Source organism: Montipora capricornis, chromosome 6 (assembly GCF_036669925.1).
Source record: "Montipora capricornis isolate CH-2021 chromosome 6, ASM3666992v2, whole genome shotgun sequence".
In the NCBI taxonomy this organism is placed as follows: Eukaryota; Metazoa; Cnidaria; class Anthozoa; order Scleractinia; family Acroporidae; genus Montipora; species Montipora capricornis.
The window spans coordinates 50,135,911-50,159,063 of NC_090888.1; the positions used below are offsets into that span (position 1 = coordinate 50,135,911).

At 40.4% G+C, this 23,153-nt stretch overlaps 2 protein-coding genes and 1 pseudogene across 2 annotated transcripts in view; all 3 read right to left on the reverse strand.

Moving 5' to 3' along the window:
• LOC138054071 (uncharacterized) overlaps window positions 1–219 on the reverse strand; it is a 456-nt gene extending 237 nt beyond the window's left edge. The window contains exon 1 of the mRNA XM_068900583.1: window positions 1–219. This exon is cut by the window's left edge and continues 237 nt beyond it. Within this exon, the coding sequence (XP_068756684.1) occupies window positions 1–219 (219 nt within the window).
• A 1,666-nt stretch (window positions 220–1,885) lies between these two features.
• Window positions 1,886–21,797, reverse strand: LOC138052390 (uncharacterized). Its single transcript, XM_068898877.1, has 6 exons — window positions 21,440–21,797; window positions 20,296–20,610; window positions 17,444–17,761; window positions 16,426–16,698; window positions 9,581–10,099; window positions 1,886–2,238 (listed from the first exon to the last, which is right to left on the reverse strand). The coding sequence occupies exons 1-6, from the start codon at window positions 21,702–21,704 to the stop codon at window positions 1,898–1,900; spliced, it is 2,031 nt and encodes a 676-aa protein (XP_068754978.1). The 5' UTR covers window positions 21,705–21,797; the 3' UTR covers window positions 1,886–1,897.
• On the reverse strand, window positions 10,953–12,773 carry LOC138050594 (uncharacterized; annotated as a pseudogene).
• Window positions 21,798–23,153: the final 1,356 nt, after the last annotated feature.

Consider the following 23,153-nt stretch of genomic DNA (forward strand, 5'->3'; position numbering starts at 1 on the left):
CCTCATCTTGTTAGTCAGCCTGGCGAGGTTGCCATAGAGCTCAGAATTTCTCATGTGGTCCTCCCAGAACACATTTAGGGCCATTTTGAGCATCCGTTTGTATACACCGTCAAGGGCTTTTTCTTCTTGAAAGGACAGTGCCCATGCCTCGCATCCATATGTGAGTACGCACTCGACTGTAGAGACGAAAAGGCGTCGATTGAGACGTCCACGGTTCATTTCCGATACTCAGATTCTCTTCATTCTATGCAGGGCGCTCCAGGCTAGAGCCCTCCTCACTTTGATGTTCTTCGCCGAGGATGCTATCCAGGCACCAAGTACTTGAAGTCTTGGACTACCTCCAGCTTTGTACCCCCGAGCGTCTTCACCTCAACATCGCCTGAGTTGAACGCCATGACTTGTGTCTTCTTCGCATTCAGCTGCAGGCTGATCGTCCTGCAGTCACGCTCGACTTCTGTAAGCAGTAGCGCTGTGCGCTCTGCTGTGTCTTGTGTCTGAGGCCAGCGCGATGTCGTCGGCGAAGTCGAAATCGGTGATCATCTTGGCCGGAATGCGTCAGTTGGCACGCTTGACTAACGTGAAGTCAAAATCCTCCTGTTTCCCATCAACAGCACAGCCAAGTGCAGACCGGACCGGACCGGACCGGATCGGACCAGATCGGATCGGATCGGATTGACAAAACCCTGACCGGATCAATAACAAAATTATTGCAAAAAGACACGAAGTCCCTGGCTCACCTTCGCGGGTGTCCTTCGGGAACACGTTCGTACACGCCCTAGTATCAATAAAATCCTAACACACTATACATCAGAAGAAAGCTTAATAAATGTAGTTTACCAAAAAAAAATATAGTTTAACCGAGTTTTCCTTTTAGTAAGTGTCAGGAGCCTGTAAGTCTTGAAACCACCGAGCGTTTTTCTATTGAATTTATCGGGTATCGGATGCCTCGTCAAGAGCTAAGTGACTGCACAGTGTTATTCACAAGCGAGCAATCAACGAAATGGTGTCAGGCTTTTGGACATTGTGATTGGTTGTCTAGATATCCGCACCTAAGGTTGGAGTAGTTAAAAATATGCGAGGTAAAAGGTAAAGTCTCTGTTACGAGCCTGAAGGCCCATTAAGGCCGGCGCTTATCTCCGGTTTCCGTAGCATGAAGCGACTAGAAGTATTTATGCTCCCCACTGGATGGGATGCTAGTCCATCGCAGGGTTACCCCCAGCATTACGCTGGTACCCATTTATACACCTGGGTGGAGAGAAGCACCGTGAGAGTAAAGTGTGTTGCCCAAGAACACAACACAATGTCCCCGGCCAGGCCCCGAACCCGGACAACTCGATACGGAGTCGAGCTCACTAACCATGAGGCCACCGCGCCTCCCAAAAATATGGGAGGAGTGTTGTGAAAATTGCCAACGTTGGCGGTGAGAAACTTTATCTCTGTTATAAGCATATTTCTTGTCGTTTTACGTCAATCAATTTCGTTAGTTCCCAGTCCGTTCAGTTGTATTTTTTTAATTTTATCTGATCTGAATAATAATCACTTCTGATCATCTATGTTGTAACATACGAAACGTTAAGTCTATAAAAAGTTGTGCAGTTCAAGCAAATGTTTGTAACCGCTGTCGCGTTTTATTCTTATTGGAACTTAAATGGCCCAAGTCAAAGAATTTTTAAAAGAAACAAAGCTATTACACAAGGACACTATAGAGATCAAAGCTTCCACATTCACGCAAAATTGTGGAATAGATTTAAACAAAAGCCTGTATTTACGTTTTTCCTATAGATCCTCTACTTCTTCCAAGCGCAAGAACTGAGACGTCACACTGGCACCGATGATTCAACCTGGAGAAAAAAATGAAGTTTCTCCCATCCTCCTTTCTTCAATCGAACCTGATGCGTTACGTTAAAGTTATGGTCACTCTACCATGTCCGGCTGTATTGTAACAACATTCAATCTGCTGATTTTTTCCAGTGTTGTAAGATCCACCTCCTCCCCCACATGAATCGGACTTGTTTTCTCCGCTACTCCCCCCAGAATAACCTCCACCACCTCCCGCACCGCCTCCTCGTCCATAGGCACCACCACCACCTCCAAATCCTCCAACAGCATTGTTGTACCAGGCTCGACCACCCACTCCTCCTTGGAGAAACCCCTTGCCACCTTCTCCGCCATTTCCCATGCTACCACCAAACTGCTTTGAACTTCTTCCGCTGGAGTAGAAGCCACCACCACCACCACCTAAAAACAGAGAGAGATAAAGTAAAAGAGTGGTGGTTTCAGAGACCAGTGTCTTTAATCCCCATGTGTCTCGTAAGCTGTACTAGAGAGCACGATTACGAAACTGTTTTCCCCGGAAAATGACTGGGAAGAAAGGTGGGCTAAAAGAGTTAAAGGAGGATTAAATAACAGCTGGAGGTACTCATATATTTTTTGAAGATAATTATGTTTGTATTTCTAAGAAAGTGGGCACATAGATTTTTTGGAAAAACAAAATAGGTTCGAAATTATCAATTCGATCGAAACAAGCGCCATCTACATTGCACTCAATCTTTTTTTTGTTTTTTTAGAGAGAAATCATTAAAATGTGTCTGTTGATTTTCATTCAATATAAAGTCCACATACTGAATGCCCACTGCAGTCTTTTTTCTATGTTCTATTGGTCTTCGTGACAAGCCACAGAGAAGAACAATGCAGCTAGACTCTCAATCAGTAGTTTTGTTAGTCTGAGCACTGTAAGCGTTGATCCTGGAGAGCTTTCCTCCATGAATTTGTTCTCTTAACTTCCCCTTAAATTTAATTCTGAATAAGGCTGTTTTCTACAGTCGTCATCTAAAACAGCTCTATTGCCAGAATTTGTTCCTTTATTTTCAATTTTGCATTGATTTAGCTTCGCCTCCGCTTATACTTTCCCTCTTGACCAAGATCAGTCCCAGAAACAACTATCCCATCAAGCTTTCTCCTTGGTCTTATGCTACAAGTAACATATTTTAGCTACAATCATATAAATGATTCGAGCAATTATTATTTTAAGAGATAACTCATCTAAAACTGCTTCACAAACTTTCGATGGTGGCTGCCTCACCTGATGTTGCTAACTGGCTTAAGAGCTATTTATCTGGCCGCTCTCAGTCTACCTGAATAGTCTATACTATATCCGACCCTCTGCCAATCACACGTGGAGTACCCCAAGGTGCTATACTCTCGCCACTATTGTTTTGCGTCTATTTGAACGATCTACCATTTGCACCTCAAATATGCTGTCTGGGGTCATACGTTGACGACTCGAAAGTGTTCCTGTCGTTTTCCATGTCAAATATTGATATTTGGCCGTTTGGAAACTCGAAGATGACCTGCGCAATGTAACAAGGTGTTGCTGTGAAAACAACTTACTGATCAACCCGAATAAGGCCAAACTACTTTTTATCGGAACCAGGCAACTGATAAGTGGATTATATAAGGTTGCAGGCCTTTACGGCCTGGTACCTTCGCCAAGGACTTGGGTGTCTTTCTTGACGCACATTTAACTTATAACGAGCACGTTTCAAAAGTAGTCTCTTCCTGCTTTTTGTTTCGACTCAAAAACCCTTTTATTGATAATTTCATCCCTTGAATTCAGTAAAATGCTCTATAGTTTTCCAGTATGGTCAAATACCTCTGCCACTAATATAACAAGATCCAATCAATCCAGAATTTCGCTTGTAAAATAGTCACAAATTCTAAAACATACGACCACGTAACACCCTTACTTCGCCATACTAATATATAACTGGCTTTCTGTTCAACTATTGCTACAATTCAGAAACTTAGTAATGGCTTATAAATGTTTAAACGGTCTAGCCCAAAGCTACCTCTGCAGAAAATGTTGAAAACGCTCTAATACACACGATCGCTTCACTCGCAAGCGCGATTCGCTTCATATACCCCTTTTTGAAACTGCTTCAAACCAAACATGACGTACTTTCACCTTTGGAGTGACAAGCATTTGAACAGCCTAGATTACAATATAAATCATAGCAATTCTATTAGGAAGTTCAAGGCATTTATTTGTATAAATCATAGCAATTCTATTAGAACGTTCAAGGCATTTATTTGTAGGTAAACTAAACTTTTGTAATTTTAGTATAATATATGTATTAGGCCATTTCTTAAACACTTGGATGATGTTTTTTTACGACTCTCTTACTCTTTTTTAATTTATTCACATTCATCTGTAAATAGTTTCTGGAAAGCCCGTTGGGGATGTTACTATTAAAGACTATTCTTATTATTATTATTATTATTATTATTATTATTATTATTATTATTATTATTATTATTATTGGATTTCACATGACGTCTCGCCCCCAATGTTGGTGTCCCCACACACTGAAATGCCGGCCATGTTGGTGTCCCGATCCAATCCTCCGGGAATTGAAAGCTATTATTATGCAAACGTCTTGTTTTCGTTGAAAAACATGGCTGTTGATCACGTGAGTGAAACCCAAGAATTATTATTATTATTATTATTGCTATTGAATGAAGACTATTATTTACTTTATTTTATTTTTCATACATTTCTAAAGTTTTCACGTTTGTCTGAATGTTTTAATAAAGATAATAATATCATTATTATTATTATTATTATTGTTATTATCATTATCATTATCATTATCATTATCGGTATCGTTATCATTATTAATGATTAATGCGCATGCGAAGTGTCATGTTTATCTCTCGCTGCCGCAAAAGGGAAGCTTTACCAACGACGAAGGTCACCCGACCAAACACAAAAGCTGTTTGTACACACCGGCGGACGTCCGTACGTACACCAAAAAAGGATAAAAACAATAAAATTTAAGTGGAAAAAGGAGCAAATAATTAAATTTACACTAGTACTAGTAGTTATTGAAGTGCGTTCGACAATCGCTTTGGAAACAAAAAGAAATGTAAAATGTTAATGCTTTGTTTATTGTGGAAGCTTTGTTTATTATCAAGCTACAATCATCGACAAAAGTAGTTGGGAAGGTTATGTAAATGAACCACACCAGAGCTGTATTTCAACCTGCTTCTGTTAACGCTCAAAATCAATAGTGTCACTTTCTCTTACGTAGCCCCCCTCCCCCCTATTCAATGTTGGAAGGTAAGTCAACAATTTTCCACTAAAACCATTCAGTTTTGCACAACATTGAAGGAGGGGGGGGGAAGGGGAGGGGAGAGAAGCAATAAAGACTTCAAAAGTGCTAACCTTACCAACAGTTTTGTCTAGGATTATAACTCTTATAACTCTTATAACTCTCGTAGTATTTGACAGTCTTGCGCAACATTGGAAGGTAAGTCAACAATTTTCCACTGAAACCATTCAGTTTTGCACAACATTGAAGGAGGGGGAGGGGAGAGAAGCAATAAAGACTTCAAAAGTGAAAGAAAGAGTGAGAGAGTTGAATCCGGTACAACCGGAAACAAATCCAAACCAGAAGTTAGTACAGGATTTGAACCCGGGGCGACCGCATGCAAACCCAACGCTATAACCACTGGACCACGCCGCCGCAATTTTCCCTTTCCGACGGTAAACAAGCGATGCCATTTCGACGTGACTTTGTCATTTGCAAATGAGTAAAAAAATGCTTATTCTAGGACTAGATTAGCACCGTATGTCACTTAGAATTCTTTTAAAAAACTGAGAAAAAACCTAATGGAGCGATGTCGAATTCGGTTCAATGGCATAAGAGCATATGCACTTACCCTCTACAATACCGAAACAACGATTTTCACGTAGCATTTTTAAAGTATTTAAATGAAGCTAACAATTTATTGAAAGCTCACCGAATACAAAGGCTTGCTCACTAAAAATGGCATCGACCGTCAAACACGGCATCGCTTGTTTACGAAGGGTAGGGAAAGAAACAATCGTATAGGACCGAAGTTTGAGGATACCAGCACGTACTTTTTGAAATGGCCTCATTAAATGCCAAGTACTATGACTCATGTGTCAGGATAGTGAAATACTTTGCCCTTGGCTACAATCAATCAAAGCGACATTTTTGGCACTCCAACAACTTATCCAAACGTTCCGCTTCAAAAACGCCCTTTCTCTCCCCTCCCCTCAAACTCAATGTTGCTCTATCTTGGTCGGAAATATACCGCAGAACATATGACAATACTCAGCAACATTGACTAACGGGGGATAGGAGTGGAAAGGGGGAAGTAAATAGAGGCGTACAAAAATGAAGGTGAATTTGTGTCACTGTCTCAACAGTTCTGTCCGAGATTGTCTACGATAGCATAACGTAAAGAAATAGCATTAGTTCTGTGGTTTTTTAAACCAGGGCAACAAATTTTGGACAGTTCAGTGAGTGTGACACTAGAAACAATTCTGTAAGGAAAAATAGCTAATTAACCTCATTATTGAGGTCACAAAAGAACAGAATTGTGCGTCCTTACACTGTAAGTATGGTTTTCCCGAGAGTAACTGAGGTGAAAAACGGACTTATGCAATGTTTGAGTATTCAAAGGATGTGTGGCAAACACTAAACCAATCTAGTAGACCTAGCAAGGGGACGGCAAGGGCGAATTTGCTGCAACGAATGCGAAGGTCTTAATAGAAGTGGCACGGGGAAGGGTGCTAAAGTAAGCAGCGGCGGGAGAGTCGTAAACATTATTATTGTTGCTTTAAGCTATGTATGGGAAAGGAGTCATCCAGTGAACTTAGTATGAAAAAATGAATGGTGAGTTCTTTGCTTCCTTCGCGGAGAACAACTTTGACGCCATGTGTATGTCGGCCAGAACGTGAACATCCCGGTTATGGATTCAGGGTGGAGACCCCAGTCAAAATTGTGTCTCTGAACGAAATATGTTGGAACACAAGGGTGCTCAGCTATTGCAGATACTACCTAGCGCTCAGAAGCCCGGATATTAATCCTATAGGTTTTTTTTTCACTTAGTGAAGTTAAACTTCACAGAGAGGCAATTAACTTCAACATCAGCAAAGAAATATAGGAATTTTTCACCCGTGTAATTAGAACACTGGTGACATTTCCAGTAGAAACAATCCATATCTACCAGACTTGATGGATAATAGAATATTCCGAGAAAAAGGCAACAGAACATGGTATTAGAAATTACATATCTGCAACATTTTCGATTTAAGGTGTAAAACGCACCTCTTGAGAAGTCTGAGAAACGCACTTACATATAAATGGAATGCTTTAGCTCAATTATCATTTATTTACTCAAAGACAGGAGGATCGAAAATGTCACAATCAAAGAAGAAAAACTGACTGAAAATTGATATTATGTGATGTGTAACTCAGCAGTAATTTCAATTGATCTTTAGGAATTTTACTTGCTCTTAGATTAGCAAGGTCTGAGGAGAAATTGCAATAGCAATGGATTTGAAAGCCGTATTTGGCCCTTGGCGTTAACTGGAAAATTAGTAAAGTTTCCGAATTCAGGCGGTAGAAAACGACACAAGGCCGTTCTCCGGGTTCTCGAACTCTTCCCGTTGTCATAATCTTGGATGTTTCCCACCTTAAAGGTACTGTAAAGCTCGAACAGGCCGGGTCAAGGAATACATTCGCAGCCACAACTTGTACCAAAAATTATAATTTACGCCTAGCTTGCTCAATGTGAGCAGGCGAGTTTCTGATTGGCGGATATTGACAATGGCTCACCTCACGCATCCAGTCGTGATTTCGGGAGTGAGCGCTGGCTCATTTCCCTAAACAGCGGCTGGTAATCGAGCCTAGCCAATAAATAACAATTGGCGACTACCGGAAGTCATTCAAAAATATACATTAAGATCCCCAACTCTCTATCGGATTTTGCTCAAGACAACAATTCCAACTCAAAATATGTCTTCGTAACCTGTCAAATATATATCTTTTACCATAATTACTCATTTTTCGGTTCAGAAAAATAACGTGTTACAGACAATCTAGGACAAAACCTGTTGAGACAAAGCGATTGGATAATTTTCCGCTTGGTGAATGTTCATAATCTTCGTCTTTCATCCGGCATGGGATGTTTTGTTATTTGTTACCTCATGGCCGATGTTTAGTTTGCAGGTTTTCCGGCATATGCATGATATTTTGTTATTTGTTGCCTCATGGCCGATGTTTCGTTCGTAATTTTTCTGGCACGAACATTTTTATTATTTGTTGCCTCTTGGCCGATGATTTACGAACTTGCTTATTCCTCTTTGTTCCTACTGGAACATAGGTCCTCAACTAGAGCGCGCCACCCAACCCTCTTTCGTGCAGTGACCTCTGTCTCATTCCACGTGAGATGTTTCCTCTCCAACTCTGCCATTCTCGTACGTCGCCAGGTGTGCCGGGGTCTCCACTCCAGTGCCCTCTTGACTACATCTGGTCTCCTCAAAATGTGGCCGATCCATCCCCAAGCTCTTTGCCGACTGAAATTTTTATTACTGCTAGAGATCAAGCATTCTTCAAAACTCTATTCTTCTCCGGAGACAGAGGAGGTGACCTGATGGCAGGTCAAGATGCCTGAAATCGCTCGTTTCCGAGATGATAATGGCTTTCTGTTTAATCGCATTTGGGGAAAGTCTCTTCCAGATATGGTCCCTCGAATATTTTTGGGATGCTCCGTCCGTCATCCTAACTCCACTCTATGCCCGATTAAGGGTATTGAGACATACGTGACAGTCGCTCACGAATTAGGAATAAGTCTTTCCAGTGTTGTTTTTTTTGTTTTTTTTTTTTTTGTTTTTTCCTGCCACTAATTAGCAGGGCCACATTGTAGATAGGCCACTTGTGATTTCTAAGGCTGAATCCCGCCTTAAAAGCTACCTTCGAGATGCTCAGTTGGAAAATGGCGAAACCCTTCATAGTTTCCGTTCCGGTTGTTCCCTTACCTTAGACTTGTTGGGCTCTTCTCTGGTGGAAGTTATGGCACATGTAAGTTGGTTGGACGAACTCAAAAGCTGCGTTGTATTACCTTAAGCCGATGTCCTCCTGGTTGGAGTTGTCTTTGACCTGCGTGCTTCAAATTCTTATTTGCTTCAGTCTCAGGGAAGCCTCTTGCCTTTATGGTGATTTGAATGACTTAAGAATCTTGTCTCAGCCTTTCCTCTAAACATCTACATCCTTCTTAAGTTTTATCCTTCCCCCTTTGCCTTTTATGTTCCTCTTTACGTTTTTTCAGTTTTGGGTTTAAGTTTTGGGGGTTTTCCTGTTTGGTGGTTTGTCAATTCCATAATACCTTGTCAACTTCCCATTTAAGCAAATAATAATCACGAAAAGCACCCTAGAGGGAAGACAAAAACAAGATCATCATTTTCTTACGAAAAATACAGGTAGGTACTTCGTGTCTCTTTTTCTATTGTTTCAAATTTTTTTAAACAAGGTATAAAACGTTCAGTAATTATACAATTACCCTAACCTAACCCTAACGCTACCCCTAACGCTAACCGTAATCCTAAGCCTGGAGGTTTTACCGTGTTTAGATAATTTTGTGCAATAGATAACCACTAAATGACAAAATACACCAAGTACCTACCGAAAACAGGATCGAAACAAAGTTCTGTCAAGCTGGTCTGGGAAAATCTGACATTGGTAACTTAAAGAATGCATAGCAATGTTACCTGAATTTTCACTGTCTGCGGTTTGAGCCCCGTGTCCGCCACTTCCTCCTGACCATGACTTATACCCAGCTCTGCCCGATGTAGATGTTGATGCGTCACATTCAGTATGCCTTGACTTCGGTGCTTCAGTGCCCCCTCCTCCTCCAGCTATAATCAAAGGTGTGTTGCTTCCTCTGACCACAAATGTTCCACCACCACCCCCAGCACTATCACTTACTCTGTTAATCCCGCCTTCTTGACCAACAAGTATTTTGATTGTTTCTCCTTTCACCAAGCGAAAGATTCCTAACATTTTGGCACCTCTTCCTCGGTACTGACGACTATTAGTGTATTTATCATAACCCCCTGAAGCTCCTACCGCTTCTATTTTGTAGTCACCAGTGTAAGGAACAACCCAATGTTGTATACCGCTGACCAGTGTAACCTGGCCATCGTGATCCTGACCACTATAGTAACTACCGAGTGAACTTGGACCCAGTCTTCCAGTTGTGCCAAGATTTGTAAAGACAGCCGCAAATGCTGCACAACAAACAAAGAGCAATATTGAGTTAGCAATTTATAAGAATTTAGACTCGTCATTACTGTTAAGTCAGATGCAACTTAAGCAGTTGCAGGGAAACCTGAAAAATACGAGTTTAAACAGGAAGTACGATTGCGCTCCATATTGGCATGTGAAGCCTCTCAGGGAGAGTATCCTATGATTATGTCGTGGTTGGTGGCTCTTCTATAAAAATCATTAGTTATTTAAAATAGCCTTTATCCTGTAATTCCTCCGTTGTAGCTTCATAAGTTTATTGCGGACTTGTATCATTCCATTAACCTGTCTCCAACAAAGACAAACTCATGCAGGAGACCGATGCCTGAGATCACGTAAAAATTCATTCTTCGGATTGTTGCGTTGTAAGCTTTTGTTCAGTTTTATCAGGAGCCCATGGGCTCCTGGTTTTATAAAGCTTTATACTAACCTCTTAATAACCGAGTGCGAGGGCCGTACTGGGCATATTGGCCCGAGGTCGTCGCATTACGGACCGAGCGCAGCGAAAACGACTTAGGGTCAATATTCCCCAGGACGGTCCCGAACAAGTGAGGTTAGTAAGTTGTTTATTATATGGCATTGTTTCTTTGCGCGATCGGAATCTTTGTCTTCCATCCGCTAACTGTGAAAGGCAAAACTAAATTTCGCCTTTAAACCTTTTTGTAAAAATTACCGGGTAAAATGCGCGACGTTTCGACCGAACTTCGGTCATTTTCAAGCTTAAAAGTGAAGATAAAATTTTTGCATACACATAAATATAAAACTAAGGAGTAAAAGTATGTAAAGTATGAAAATGTACAAAAGGGGGTGTTAAAAACATGCTAGAATAAAAATGGATTAAAACACTTTCGCACGAATTGAGTCTGACTGTACATTCAGGCTTGGTCTCAGTTCATTAATTAAAAACATTTCATAAATGAGACAGTCAAACTTGCTCTTGCACTTTTTTAAGATGGTAAAATTCCTCGTAAGGTCATTGGGCACATAGGAATGTTCCACACGGAAATGCTTTCCAGTGGAGGAAGACGCATTCTTGTGCTCGTCAACGTGTTGATGCAAATGCCGCCCTGTGTAACCAACATAACCTGCATCACACAGGTCACATTTAAACTGATAAACAAGGGATTGTTGCTTGACAATGGGAGGCTTGACTTCGCGCAGTTTCAGATGCTGTTTAATCTTGTGGCTAACAAACACGGGCCGGACGGTCACTTGAATTTTCTGGCTCAGATTTCTAAGTTGTGCTTTTACAATATCGGCTGAAGACTGGTCCTTAGATGGCAGAACCACGGGAACCGCTTTTAATTCGTTGTTAACAGCTGGTAACTCGAGAACAGGTTGATCAGAAGCTTTGACTGCAATAAAGCGCGAGATGGTGGATTTAATTAACATGTCTGGATAGCTAAGACGAGAAAACACCATTTTGAGCCGATCACATTCATCGGAAAAGTATGACCAGTTAGATGACAGGCGGAAGGCACGACCAAGCATAGTTTTCAATAAGCCGCGCTTGTAGCGATCATCAACATGGCTCTTGTAATGCAGCAAAAGGCCAGTGTTGGTAGGTTTGACATACACTTTGGTTTGGATTTGTGTAGATTTGTTAAGGAGCTGTGTGCCCAGAAACGGAAGCATTCCATTATTCTCAATCTCCATAGTGAACTTAACCGAGGGGTGGCAGTGGTTAAGAGTCTCGAGGAATTCATTAGCTGATGCTATATTTGGCACAATAGTTAACGTGTCATCCACATATCTCCTGTAATATGCGGGCATCTTGCCATCACGCTCGAGAGTTTCTTCTATGCTGCACATAAAAACGTTCGCCAATAAGGGTCCGAGCGGGGAGCCCATAGCGACACCATCTGTCTGCACATAGAGTTGACCGTTGAACAGAAAAAGTTGGTCCATCGTTGCGCCTCTTAGGAGATCAACCAGGTCTTGCTTACTGAGGTAGAGGCCGTGCGTTACATTGAACCAATCGTTCATGAAAGCTTTATCCGCAAGAATATGTATTGTCTCTTCCAGTGGTACATTGGTGAATAATGAAGAGACATCGAAAGAAACGAGCATATCGCCACTATTGATTGTTAGTCCATGGACTTCATTGACGAATTTAAAGGTATCAGTAATTGTGTATTGGTTGATAGAAAGAGGTTTGAGCCTGTCGTCTAGCCATTTCGCCAGAGCAAAGTTGTACGTGTTAGTAGCGGACAAAATAGGTCGCATGGCTAGTTGTTGCTTATGTGTTTTGGGCAATCCGTAAAGGTGTGCTAACCTGGAACCCGATGGGCGAACAGAGTCTACAACCTCAGCAGGGAGGATTCGGCGAACAAGTGATTCTAGTTCCTTCTCTTTCCGTAGCAGAGGGTGATAGTGTTTCGGAGGTTTACCTCTACTCTTTGGTCTCTCCGAATCAACCATTATAAATTTTGTTGTGTTATTTATCGATGCATCAACTAGCAAACGTAAGTATTAATCGTTGTCCATCACTACCACCCCCGATCCTTTGTCAGGTTTAGTTACAATTATGTCTTCACGCTGGTTCAGCTGGTGAATTGCTTTTAAGAGTGTCTTTGAGGGCTTTGGACCTTTTCCATGAATATAGTTCAACACCACAGATCGAAGAGTTGACGCTGTGAGATCGCGAAGATGTTCAGGTATGTGTGGCTCGAGTTTCCAGAAAGTTTTCTCAAAACTCGCCTTCACATCAATCGCGGACACATGCTTCGGGAAGGCAAAATCCAAACCACGGCATAGCGCAAGCTTTTGGATGAAGTTGAGCTCGTACGAAGAGATATTAGTGATGTGTTCGTCGACGTCCTTCTCTCTGGATAATAGACGTGGTATTTTCCCGATATGAGTGTCCAAGACTTCTTGATGGTAATTCTTACGAAGCTCGGTCATCGATCGTGGAATGCAGACATAACGGAAAAAACTGCAAGTTTGACGTATCTCATTATAAATTGTGTTAATCTCCAACTTGAGTGATTCGCTGAGATTTTTCTTATGGCGAAGTTCTTCAGCCAGGACGTTCTTGGCGTAGATCTCAGAAGAATGTTTCCATTTGCAACGTTTGTCTTGGTCAACTTTGGCGAAAGTATGTGTAAGATCAAAATCCTGGCAAAGACGAAGGAATTGAATGGAACCATTGCAATTTATCTGCTTTTTGTTGCACTGCTCTAATCTTCGGAACAAGTGGAGCTGGTTATCCGGTTTTAAAATCCTTATAAGTAAAGGCTTTTTAAAACAAATTGAGGAAAAAATTACCGGGTAAAATGCGCGACGTTTCGACTAAACTTCGGTCATTATCAAGCTTAAAAGTGAAGAGAAACTTTTTGCATACACATAAATATAAAACTAAGAAGTAAAAGTATGTAAAGTATGAAAATGTACAAAAGGGGGTGTTAAAAACATGCTAGAATAAAAATGGATTAAAACACTTTCGCACGAATTGAGTCTGACTGTACATTCAGGCTTGGTCTCAGTTCATTAATTAAAAACATTTCATAAATGAGACAGTCAAACTTGCTCTTGCACTTTTTTAAGATGGTTTACCATCTTAAAAAATCTTTACCATTAAAAATCTTTACCATTAAAAAATCTTTACCATCTTAAAAAATCTTTACCATCTTAAAAAAGTGCAAGAGCACGTGTTAGTGTTAAATTGACATGATTAACTTGCTTGTTTAATGAGGGTTTTTCCCAACCTATGTGTAAGGCCTCCTTGATTTTTAGTTGAAAAGGCGTGGAGGCGGTGTCAAGGATTAAAAAACAATCCTCTGAGCATAAAGATCTGCATGTTCTGACCCATTAATGTGCTGAAAGATATGCGAGTTCTTATCACGATATATTCTTAAATGTTCACGAACACGTGTAGCAAGATGTCGGTTTGTTTCGCCGACATAACAGGCACTACATGTGTATGCAAAAATTTTATCTTCACTTTTAAACTTGATAATGACCGAAGTTCGGTCGAAACGTCGCGCATTTTACCCGGTAACTTTTACCACAATTTGTTTTTAAAAGCCTTTACTTATAAACCTTTTTGTGTTTCACTCAATTTCCTGGGAGATGAAAAAATTTAGTCTGAAGTGTCAGCCGTCTCCTCGCCCAAACCTGCCAAAGGGGCGAGGCTGGCGAGAGAGTCTCTCTCGTCCGCCTTGCCCATTTGGCAGGTTTGGGCGAGGAGACGGCTGACACTTCAGACTAGAAAAAATACGGTAATGGATCGTTTCCATGATAATGGCCTGTACTGTAAAATCCCAACCAAAAACCAGCCAACCAGAGTGCTTCATTTAGCAGGAGAATTGCTTGCCATATAATAATTAAGCTTATTTCTCGCTTATTTTGAATTCGACTCCATAGGACTTTTTATGCTTATCCTTGTGCCTACATAGGCTCTTATGCTGTTGCATATCGCACAATTAAGTTGGAATCAAGCTAAAGTGACAATGACCACTTACTTTCCTCGCTAACCGTTTTCAGCACGATTTTAATGATAGCAAAGGCAAAACAGTAAGTAATACAAGGCAATTGGAGCCAGAAATATGGTTATTTGCACTGTGTCAAAAAACAAGAAGGGCAAGAAACGATCCCCTCTTATCAAGATGTACCCATATATCACGAGTGACCTAACCTTTTATTCTTCCAGATATAAATCAGCAAATATTCCTTTTTGGAATATCTGATTTTCGAAGGGGTTTTCAAAAAATCTCTTCAATATCAATTTCAATAAACTGTGGTTTGCTCTAAGAGGGTCCAACATAGGTTTGGCGGGATGCAGGATGGGGCTTAAAATCGAGGCGGGATGTGGGATATGCAAAATTTTAAAGGCGGGATGCGGGATGACAATACGACGGCCAAACCGGGATATGCTCCGTTTTCGTAGGCGGGATACGAGATAGGACAGCTTTACTTAATTTCTGTCCTATGAAGTAACCTCAATTTATGAGTTGAAAAGCTTTAATTTGTTTGGGGAATGAAATATTTGGCTAAAAGACACCTAAAACGATCCCCAGAAACCGCGCAAAAAAAGTAAAATAGACCTATTCCGGTCAAGCAGTTTTCTATTGTTTGTCCTATAGGAGTAACACGTGACGCAGGTTAAAAATAAGTCGATCTCTTTCAATCACGTTGCGTTCGTTGACATGAGCGCGATGGTGACATCGCCTCAATCCGCCAACCTCATCTGAAACCTCTGACAAAATAAACTGATCTCAGAAATGCAAGCACATAATGTTCACTCATGTGAAGCCTCTGTAAGTGGCGTTTTCTGTCTACACTGAACGTTTGCGTCGACGTCAAGTCATTACATCACTGCTTAATGAGAGTTCATCTTTAGTAATGTAGAAGCTATACAAATGGTTCATCAGTTGAGCTGGAGCATAGTGGTTTCAACCAGGCGGGATCGGGATGAAAATGCACTTTGCGGCGGGATGGAATAAAAAATAGCGGCAGTATGCGGGATTGCAAAAGCCTATTTTAGACCCTCCTCTAAGTGCTTTCAGTGAAGAATGCGTGAGTTTTTTTGTAGTAATTATGTGACGGAATCAACTTGTCAATGATTAATTGCACATCTGGAAATAAATATGTGATGCAAGTCTTTATTTTTACCTGGGTGGAATTTCACATGGGCTTTTATAAAATTATATCAAAACACGCAATTCATATGCAGATAATTGTCCTGGTCTTCAGAATATGGACGCTATATTTGTTTTAATAGTCATGCGGTTTACTTGAATAAAATGGTGCTCACACATATAACATTCAAAACTAATTTGCGCAAAGATACGGTATCAGTAGTTTTTTCTACTGACAGTGCTAATCAAAATGGTTCAGAGTACAGTCTCGCAGTTACATTCAGGAAGCATTTTTAGGTTACCTTATTTTCCAGAGAATTTTCTTTTCATTAGTAATTTCGAGTTGAGTCTTTATCTGTTTTGCTGGCGTCTTGTTGTTGAAATCGCAGTGGAAATGCAATTATTCACAGTTTAAACTCTAAGCAACAAACTTAAGGCGAATCAAATCAAACTAATCAAATACTTCAAAAGAATCTAAGCTTTTCGAAATTTCGTATATTTGCTTACAGATTCTTGGCATGAGCTACTGCGTGCTCACTATGACGTAAGTTTATAAGTTGCTTTCGACAACGGACAGTGCAAAGCATTCCACATTTTAAAAATGTTTCAAGAAAGGTGAGGCCTTTCATCTGTGTCAATGTTACGTTTGACCAGCAATCAGGTAAATCATGCATCGTTCGAAGCGTTTAGGTCGTGAAGTGCAAATTTCCATTTTAATAGGTGATACCTACCGATTTTACTGACGAGAAGTGATGTAGCAAAAGTTACTGATCCTAGCCTGTTGCTTGCTTTGCATTGATAGGTACCACTGTCTTGGAGACTAAATCGTGAAATTTTAAGTGTTCCATTAACAACCACTGACCGCCCTTGTGGTAACAGAGAGAAGGCCTTTAACCATTCGATTACTGGTGGCGGAAATCCAAAAGCCTCGCAAACAAGAACAGCTGTTGAACTACTTTCAAATAAAGTAACTTTGCCAGGGACCTTGGTAAAGACTGGGGAAACTAAAGAAGAGCAGAGACAAGTCATATATTTCGAAAGCCTGTGTAACGTGCAAACTAATAGCATTTTATTTCACGAGATGTCACGCTTAAACAAACGATACGGCAGTGATGGTGTTGGCCTTTGGCTATCGAAAAAATCTCGCACTCTTCCTTTTAACTGTTAATCGCAAAGACACTCGGTTTCACGTGATGTTACAGCGGCCATGTTTGCCGCTTCCATTCACATTCATTGGAATTGGGCTCTGTTCCTATATCACCGTTTTCTTAAGTTTTGGCGGATAAAATATGGCCACCGATCACGTAAGTGGATACTGTAAGGAAGAGTGGAAGGTGATCCACAGTTTCGACAAAGATCTACTGATTCGCAGTTACAGGATATAAATGTCCCGCCGCCATATCGTTATCAGTGTCAATTTTCAAGGTAATATTTAAAACACGAGTGAAATGCGATGTTCTTCTTTAGTGGGTACTGACTGTTCTTCGTTTTTTTATTAGTAATAACCTTCACCATAAGATCTCAGGATCTGGCTTCACTCTCGTCTTAATTTTTTTTCAATATTCTCGGTTGAAGTTATAGGCCAACCAGAAGTGACCACGGGATTAGGAGACAAGAAGTTTACAACTGAGCTACACTGGAAGAAGAAAAACCCTGTATAAATGGCAACTGCTTGTGACGCGAGAAATGCATCAGAAAGTGAGGCTATACGCTACTTGTAACCTTTTGTCTTAAGAAAGTGATTCTGACCTTCGACAAAGAGCTCAATCACTTTTTCATCTTTTCCCAGCAAATTGGTTGCTCTGCAAACGTATTTCCCTGAGTTGTTATAGACAGCCTTCTTTATCACCAGTTTGCCTTGTTCATCATTGCTGTTTACCAGTCGTGAGCCATTCATCTTACTCCAGAATACTCTCGGCTTTGGATTACCAACAGCTGAGCACTGGAAAGTAGCAGTCTGATTTTCAGTCACGGTCATTGAAGCAGGAGACACAGTCACTTGTGGTACAGATATGGACTCTCCTGGTTCTCCCTTAGGTCCCGGATGTCCAGGGTGTCCTGTTTTACCTTCAAGCGAAGAAGATTCAGGTAAATTTTTTCATAACTCGAACCTTTAAGGGTAATCAGGTGTGACTTACTTCTCAGTGGCAGTTCGAGTTAATAGGTTACGGTGTAAAATTACCTAACTGAAGAGAAAGAAAAACACTGAGTTCGTACACACTTTGGTTAGGTTACCGAGGATTCGAGTTATGTCAGCTCTATCAACAATGCAAAGAAGAAAATCGTGCAAAGCTTTGATTTGAAAACTGTTTTAAGTCTGTGAGCTAAAAGGATCACTTCATCTCTAGCGTGATTTCAAAAATACCCTTTCTCGTGTTAAAAAAATCTAATAAATTAATGAATGTTTTCAAAATTCATTAATAATGCATGAGCCTAACAGCCCATACCGATAAAACGTTAGGTGCATGAGCTTTAAAGCCGACTAGTAATAGTTGACACTGTTGGTGCCCCAGCTGTTAGGAGTAGTATACAAACCGAGCAATTGATGTTGAAGCGGGGAGAGAACAAATCAGAACCGAATATAAAAGTAGACGGTTTGATCTTGGCGGACACGATGGTGCACCAGTCGAAATAGAAACTAAAAGAAACGCAAGGTCCATTTTTACCCCAATGTGGCCATTATTTTTAAAAAAATATAACAAAGTGCAAGGGATGAAGTCTTTTAGTCTTGAGTAAGGTGAATAACCACTGATGTTGCACGGTTTAATGTTAAAGCTTTATTTAGATGTCCTTGATCTGGTTCTGGATACCAAGACCTTAGTGCATGCATTCATCACGTCGCGCCTAGATTACTGCAAACGTTTTTTGTATGGTCTTCCTGCTTGTCATTTGCGTAAGATACAATGCGTCTTTAATGCTTCTGCAAGCCTAGTTTGCTGTGCGCCACGCGGCTGCCCTATTACGCCGCTACTTCTTGGTATTTACACTGGGTTCCAGTTAAGGAGCGCACCCAGTATAAGGTTCTCTTATTCGTTTTTAAAACGTTACATGGCATTGTACCAGACTACATTACCAATCTACTTGAGTTACAATCTAGTTCCAAGTATACCTTGAGATCCACCAATGGTCGTCTCCTTGTCCCGTTCAAGCGTAAAGCTTAGAAGACAATAAATGATCGATTGTTTGCAGTAGCTGCACCTTCACTCTGGAATTCAATGCCACCTAAGTTACGCATGATCTCGCACCTTAGCTCGTTTAAACGTCAACTCAAGACACATCTCTTTAAGGCTGCTTTTTATTAATAGAAATAGAAAACTCACCATAGCCTTTATTTGCAATACTATTATTGTAATTTTAGATCTAACCTAGATACAGCGCTTATTATATTTTATACGTAACTTGGATATTTAGATAAGTTTTTTTAATATTATAGTCTTCATTTTTATTGTCACTATTGCATAGATTATTATAGATTATTTTGACATTGTAATGCGCACATGATCATTGTATCATCAAGGCGTGCAGTAGAAGTATTAAATTATTATTATTATTATTATTATTATTATTATTATTATTATTATTATTATTATTATTATTATTATTAACCAGGTTTTGGAAACATATTCATGTAAAAAAGCGTTCTCTGGTATAAAATTTTAAAGAACGTAGGCTTTCGGCTTCCAGACTAAAGCCTTAAAAAACTAAAATATAAATGCGCGAGATGCAAATATATACAAGATGGAAGTGTGAGAAAAAAATGTAAAAACGATAAAAGGGAAAAATGTGATAATCTAAAAGAGTAGAGTATTGTTTTGGCAAAGGCTTTGAGTTATTTTTGGCTTCATTAGTGTTAGCGGTGTGCCAAGAACCAAATGAAATCATCCCGCGATTCTTAATCAAACCAAAGTATTCTCCTTGTCGTGAGATAATTTAGTCACTCCTCGACCCCTTTGTGAAGAAACCGACTTAAGACAAAGGCGGACAAAACCTTTTTATTACTTCAACGATAGATTGCACGGCATGTAACGTGTGACACTCCTTGACAGATGGCAAGATACTCTCAACAATAATGTCGAACCCCGTACATGAAGATTTCCCATTACTGATACATCCCATGATTGAGACGTTACGTTCCGATCAACCACGCCCTCGGCCGTTTTCTGCTCAACTCGTTAGTACCCAAGACTTACTCCCGGGCATTTGTTGCGAAAGCGTCATCATTACCCATTTATTCCCGTGCGTGCCTAGTTCTGGCAAATCGAAATATTTTCTGGTATACCAGTATATGTAATACTATAGACCTTATTCATGAATGGCGGTCAATTTATAATTCTTTTGTCGAAGTGCAAATGAGCCTACCAAGCCTCCATACCATACAGTGAATTGAAAAGAATTCTTGCTTTAAAATGAGGCTTGGTAGGCTAATTTGCACGTGGACAAAAGAATTATAAATGTGACCGCCATTTATGAATAAGGTCTATATCACTGTAACTCTATCAACGCGCAAGCTACAATGATGCCTCCAGGGGCAATAAATTTGGAATAGTGTTGGTTGATTCATTGTGACAAAAATATTTCACGGAGTTAATTATCTTAATTACCTTTTTCTCCCTTGACACCACTTTCTCCAGGATCTCCCGTCATGCCTTGTTTGCCAGGCTCACCTGGCGGACCCATGACACCTTGTATTCCCTTTCTACCTTTGGTACCTTTGGATCCTCTTTTACCGCGAGGGCCTTGAACTCCCTTTGGTCCAGGGGGACCTGGTAGACACACTTTTTCTGAAGGGCGACAGGACTTGACAATAAGCGATTCCACATATTTCTCCATTCCTTGACGAAAATCATTTATGTTGTCAGATTCAGTGTTGTTAACAGTAAGATGCCGACGGACAATTTTATTTCTTTCCATTAGATCTGCAAAGGAAAAAATCGTGTAAATCTCAAAGATCGTTTCGATAACATCTTTAATGGCTCTTAGGACGACGATTCATCCGTTGCGGCGAATTTTTGAGTGAAGATGCTGTCCCGAATGTTATTTGTAGGAAATAAGAGAGTATCACCAGATTGAACTTTGGACCAGGGAAACAAACAAAGGCAAAATATCTTGAGTAAGAAAATTAAAAAAAGAAGTCATGAGGTTTTAAGAATAAAAAAGCCACAAAAGCAGATATGAAGTTGTACACAAGGGTTTTGTGAAGACAAGGAACTGTGAATCTATGTCAAGAGTTAAATAAGGCCGACCTTTATTTTCTGCGACCCTATGCCCCGTTAGGGGCAATAAGGACTAATATATATATATATATATTTATTATTTCAACTCGATTAGCAAAACAACCTAAATAGTAGAAATGCTGCCGATAGGAAGGGAGATGTTCAATTATGCTTGCAATTTAACGACGGTTCGTGCGTAGAATTGAGGGGGATTTTAATAGGTCTTGAGCAGGGACGGCAAAAAACGTGGACTATGCACTGTGCACTGTTTATTCGTCTGATGAGACCTCACGTGAGACTGGTCGATTGTAGTTTCACTCAGATAAAGTCAGTACAGTACCCTATAGTCTTCTTTGTATCTCCAAGTTTCACAAAGACAAAACTATTATCCAACATACAGATCGAAGTTATCTTCCTTGTGTGGTTTTGGTTTTTAAAGGAATTCCTTTTAATGGCGTTTTGCCATTTACCTCTTCAAGGTAAATAACGCAAGAAACACTTACAAAGTTTTCATAATTTCGTAACAACTTACCCCTTGCGCCATCCTTGTTTTTCTGCACTTTCCCGGGATACATGGCTCTTTGTTTCAGAATTACTTTGATTTGTTGAATTTCCTCGGAAAGCTCTGCCTCGGCCATTTTCATCTCGCGAATCACTCCCTCGTTTCTCGCGAAAAGAGCAATGGTCAACATCATCGCAAACACAGACAAAACAGATGAATATTTATGAATACGCGCACAATTTCCCCCTGGTACAGACGGTTCAGGCTCTGGACTGTCCTTTTTGCATTTATCCATTTTAGTTTTATCTGAAAACACTACTAAACAGTGTCACGGTACCGTATTATGTATCACGAAAACAGGAAGACGAAACTCAATCTCTCAAATCTCACAGGTTAACAAAGGTTTCCGGTAATATTACACAAGAAATGTCATACCAGCCGTTAAATACCACTTGACAAAAGACCCTTTGTATTTGCATGTTTTACATATTTGAAATAAGATATTACAGAGAGTTAATTTGGACTTTGTTTTATGTAAAAAAGCAATGAAATTTGATATATAAGTTTATCTTTTATTTTGATGGAATTCGATTCTTCCTAAGAAGAACAATTATTGAGCCCTGGCCAAACGAGAGTGACAGTTGATGAGAATTGACGAGAGTTGAGATAAGAGTGACCGAGAGAGCGAGAGTTGACGAGAGTCTGTCGAGAGTTTTCATGCGAAACAAAAGAGAGAGCATGGGAACTACCCTGGGAAAATCTGAAGACTAGCCAGCCAGTATGACTTTTCTTTGAAGTAGACTTGAAGTTTGAAGTACATTGCACGTCGTGTAAGTTGAATAACAAGGGAAATGTCAGTTTTGAGAAATTCTAGCTGCAATCTCCCTAGGGATTACAAAGCACGAGGTTCAGGCCACAAGGTCATCAAGAGAGACTGAGAGACCGCTGAGAGACCAACGCTTACGCTGAGAGACCAACGCTTACAGTCGATACAGGGGAAACATTTTCAATTTCGGATTGGTACGGAAACGATATCTTACATTGTTAAGGAAGTTTCCCAAGCTATCTTTCAAGTCCTTGGTCCTTTTTTATCCGAGCCCGCTGGAAAAAAAACAGTAACTGCTGACCGCAAACCTCTCTCTCAAACTCTCGTGTGCGGCCAACTGAGACAAAACTCCCGCCAGCTCTCATAATCAATTTGAGCACGTTCGAATTGGATGAGCCCTCTAGAGAGAATGAGAGAGTTCCTGGCCAAACGAGAATGAGAGTTTCTCCTGACCCTCAGCAACTCTCGCTCTCGTTTTCCAAATTAAGGCTTTCGGCTCAGACTTCCAGCCGCTGGTGTCTCGTTGCGCAGCGAGACACCAGCGGCTAGAAATCTGAACATAGACGGTTGTTGGTGACTGAAACTATCGACAACGTTGTCCAAGCCATCTTCAGAGTTGAACGTGACTCCCGCCAATGATGAAAAAATAAGGAGAAAACTAGACCCTAGTAGGAATGCGCCAGTTTTCCAGTTTTTCGATATCATTCAGTATCGGGTGTAGGAATTTAAAATCGAATGGTAAAAGCGCCAGAGAAGAACAGTTTCCAACGTAAAGTAGTCGGGTAAAGACTGAAAAGTGGTAGAAGGAAAACATGAGCTTATCGTTTAATGGTCCAATGGACCACAATAGTTATAAGAGTTCTTTACAGCGGTTACCAGTCACACGTGCCCCTCAAAGACTTTTTTTTTTTCATTTTT

What these genes read in the sequence shown, in the direction of transcription:
- LOC138052390 (XM_068898877.1), bottom strand. Translation starts at nt 21,704, where the DNA reads ATGGATAAATGCAAAAAGGACAGTCCAGAGCCTGAACCGTCTGTACCA. An exon ending in TGGTGTCAAGGGAGAAAAAG is followed by an intron (nt 17,762 to 20,295) that starts GTAATTAAGATA and finishes CTTCGCTTGAAG; the next exon opens with GTAAAACAGGACACCCTGGA. An exon ending in GATTGAGCTCTTTGTCGAAG is followed by an intron (nt 16,699 to 17,443) that starts GTCAGAATCACT and finishes GCTCTTCTTTAG; the next exon opens with TTTCCCCAGTCTTTACCAAG.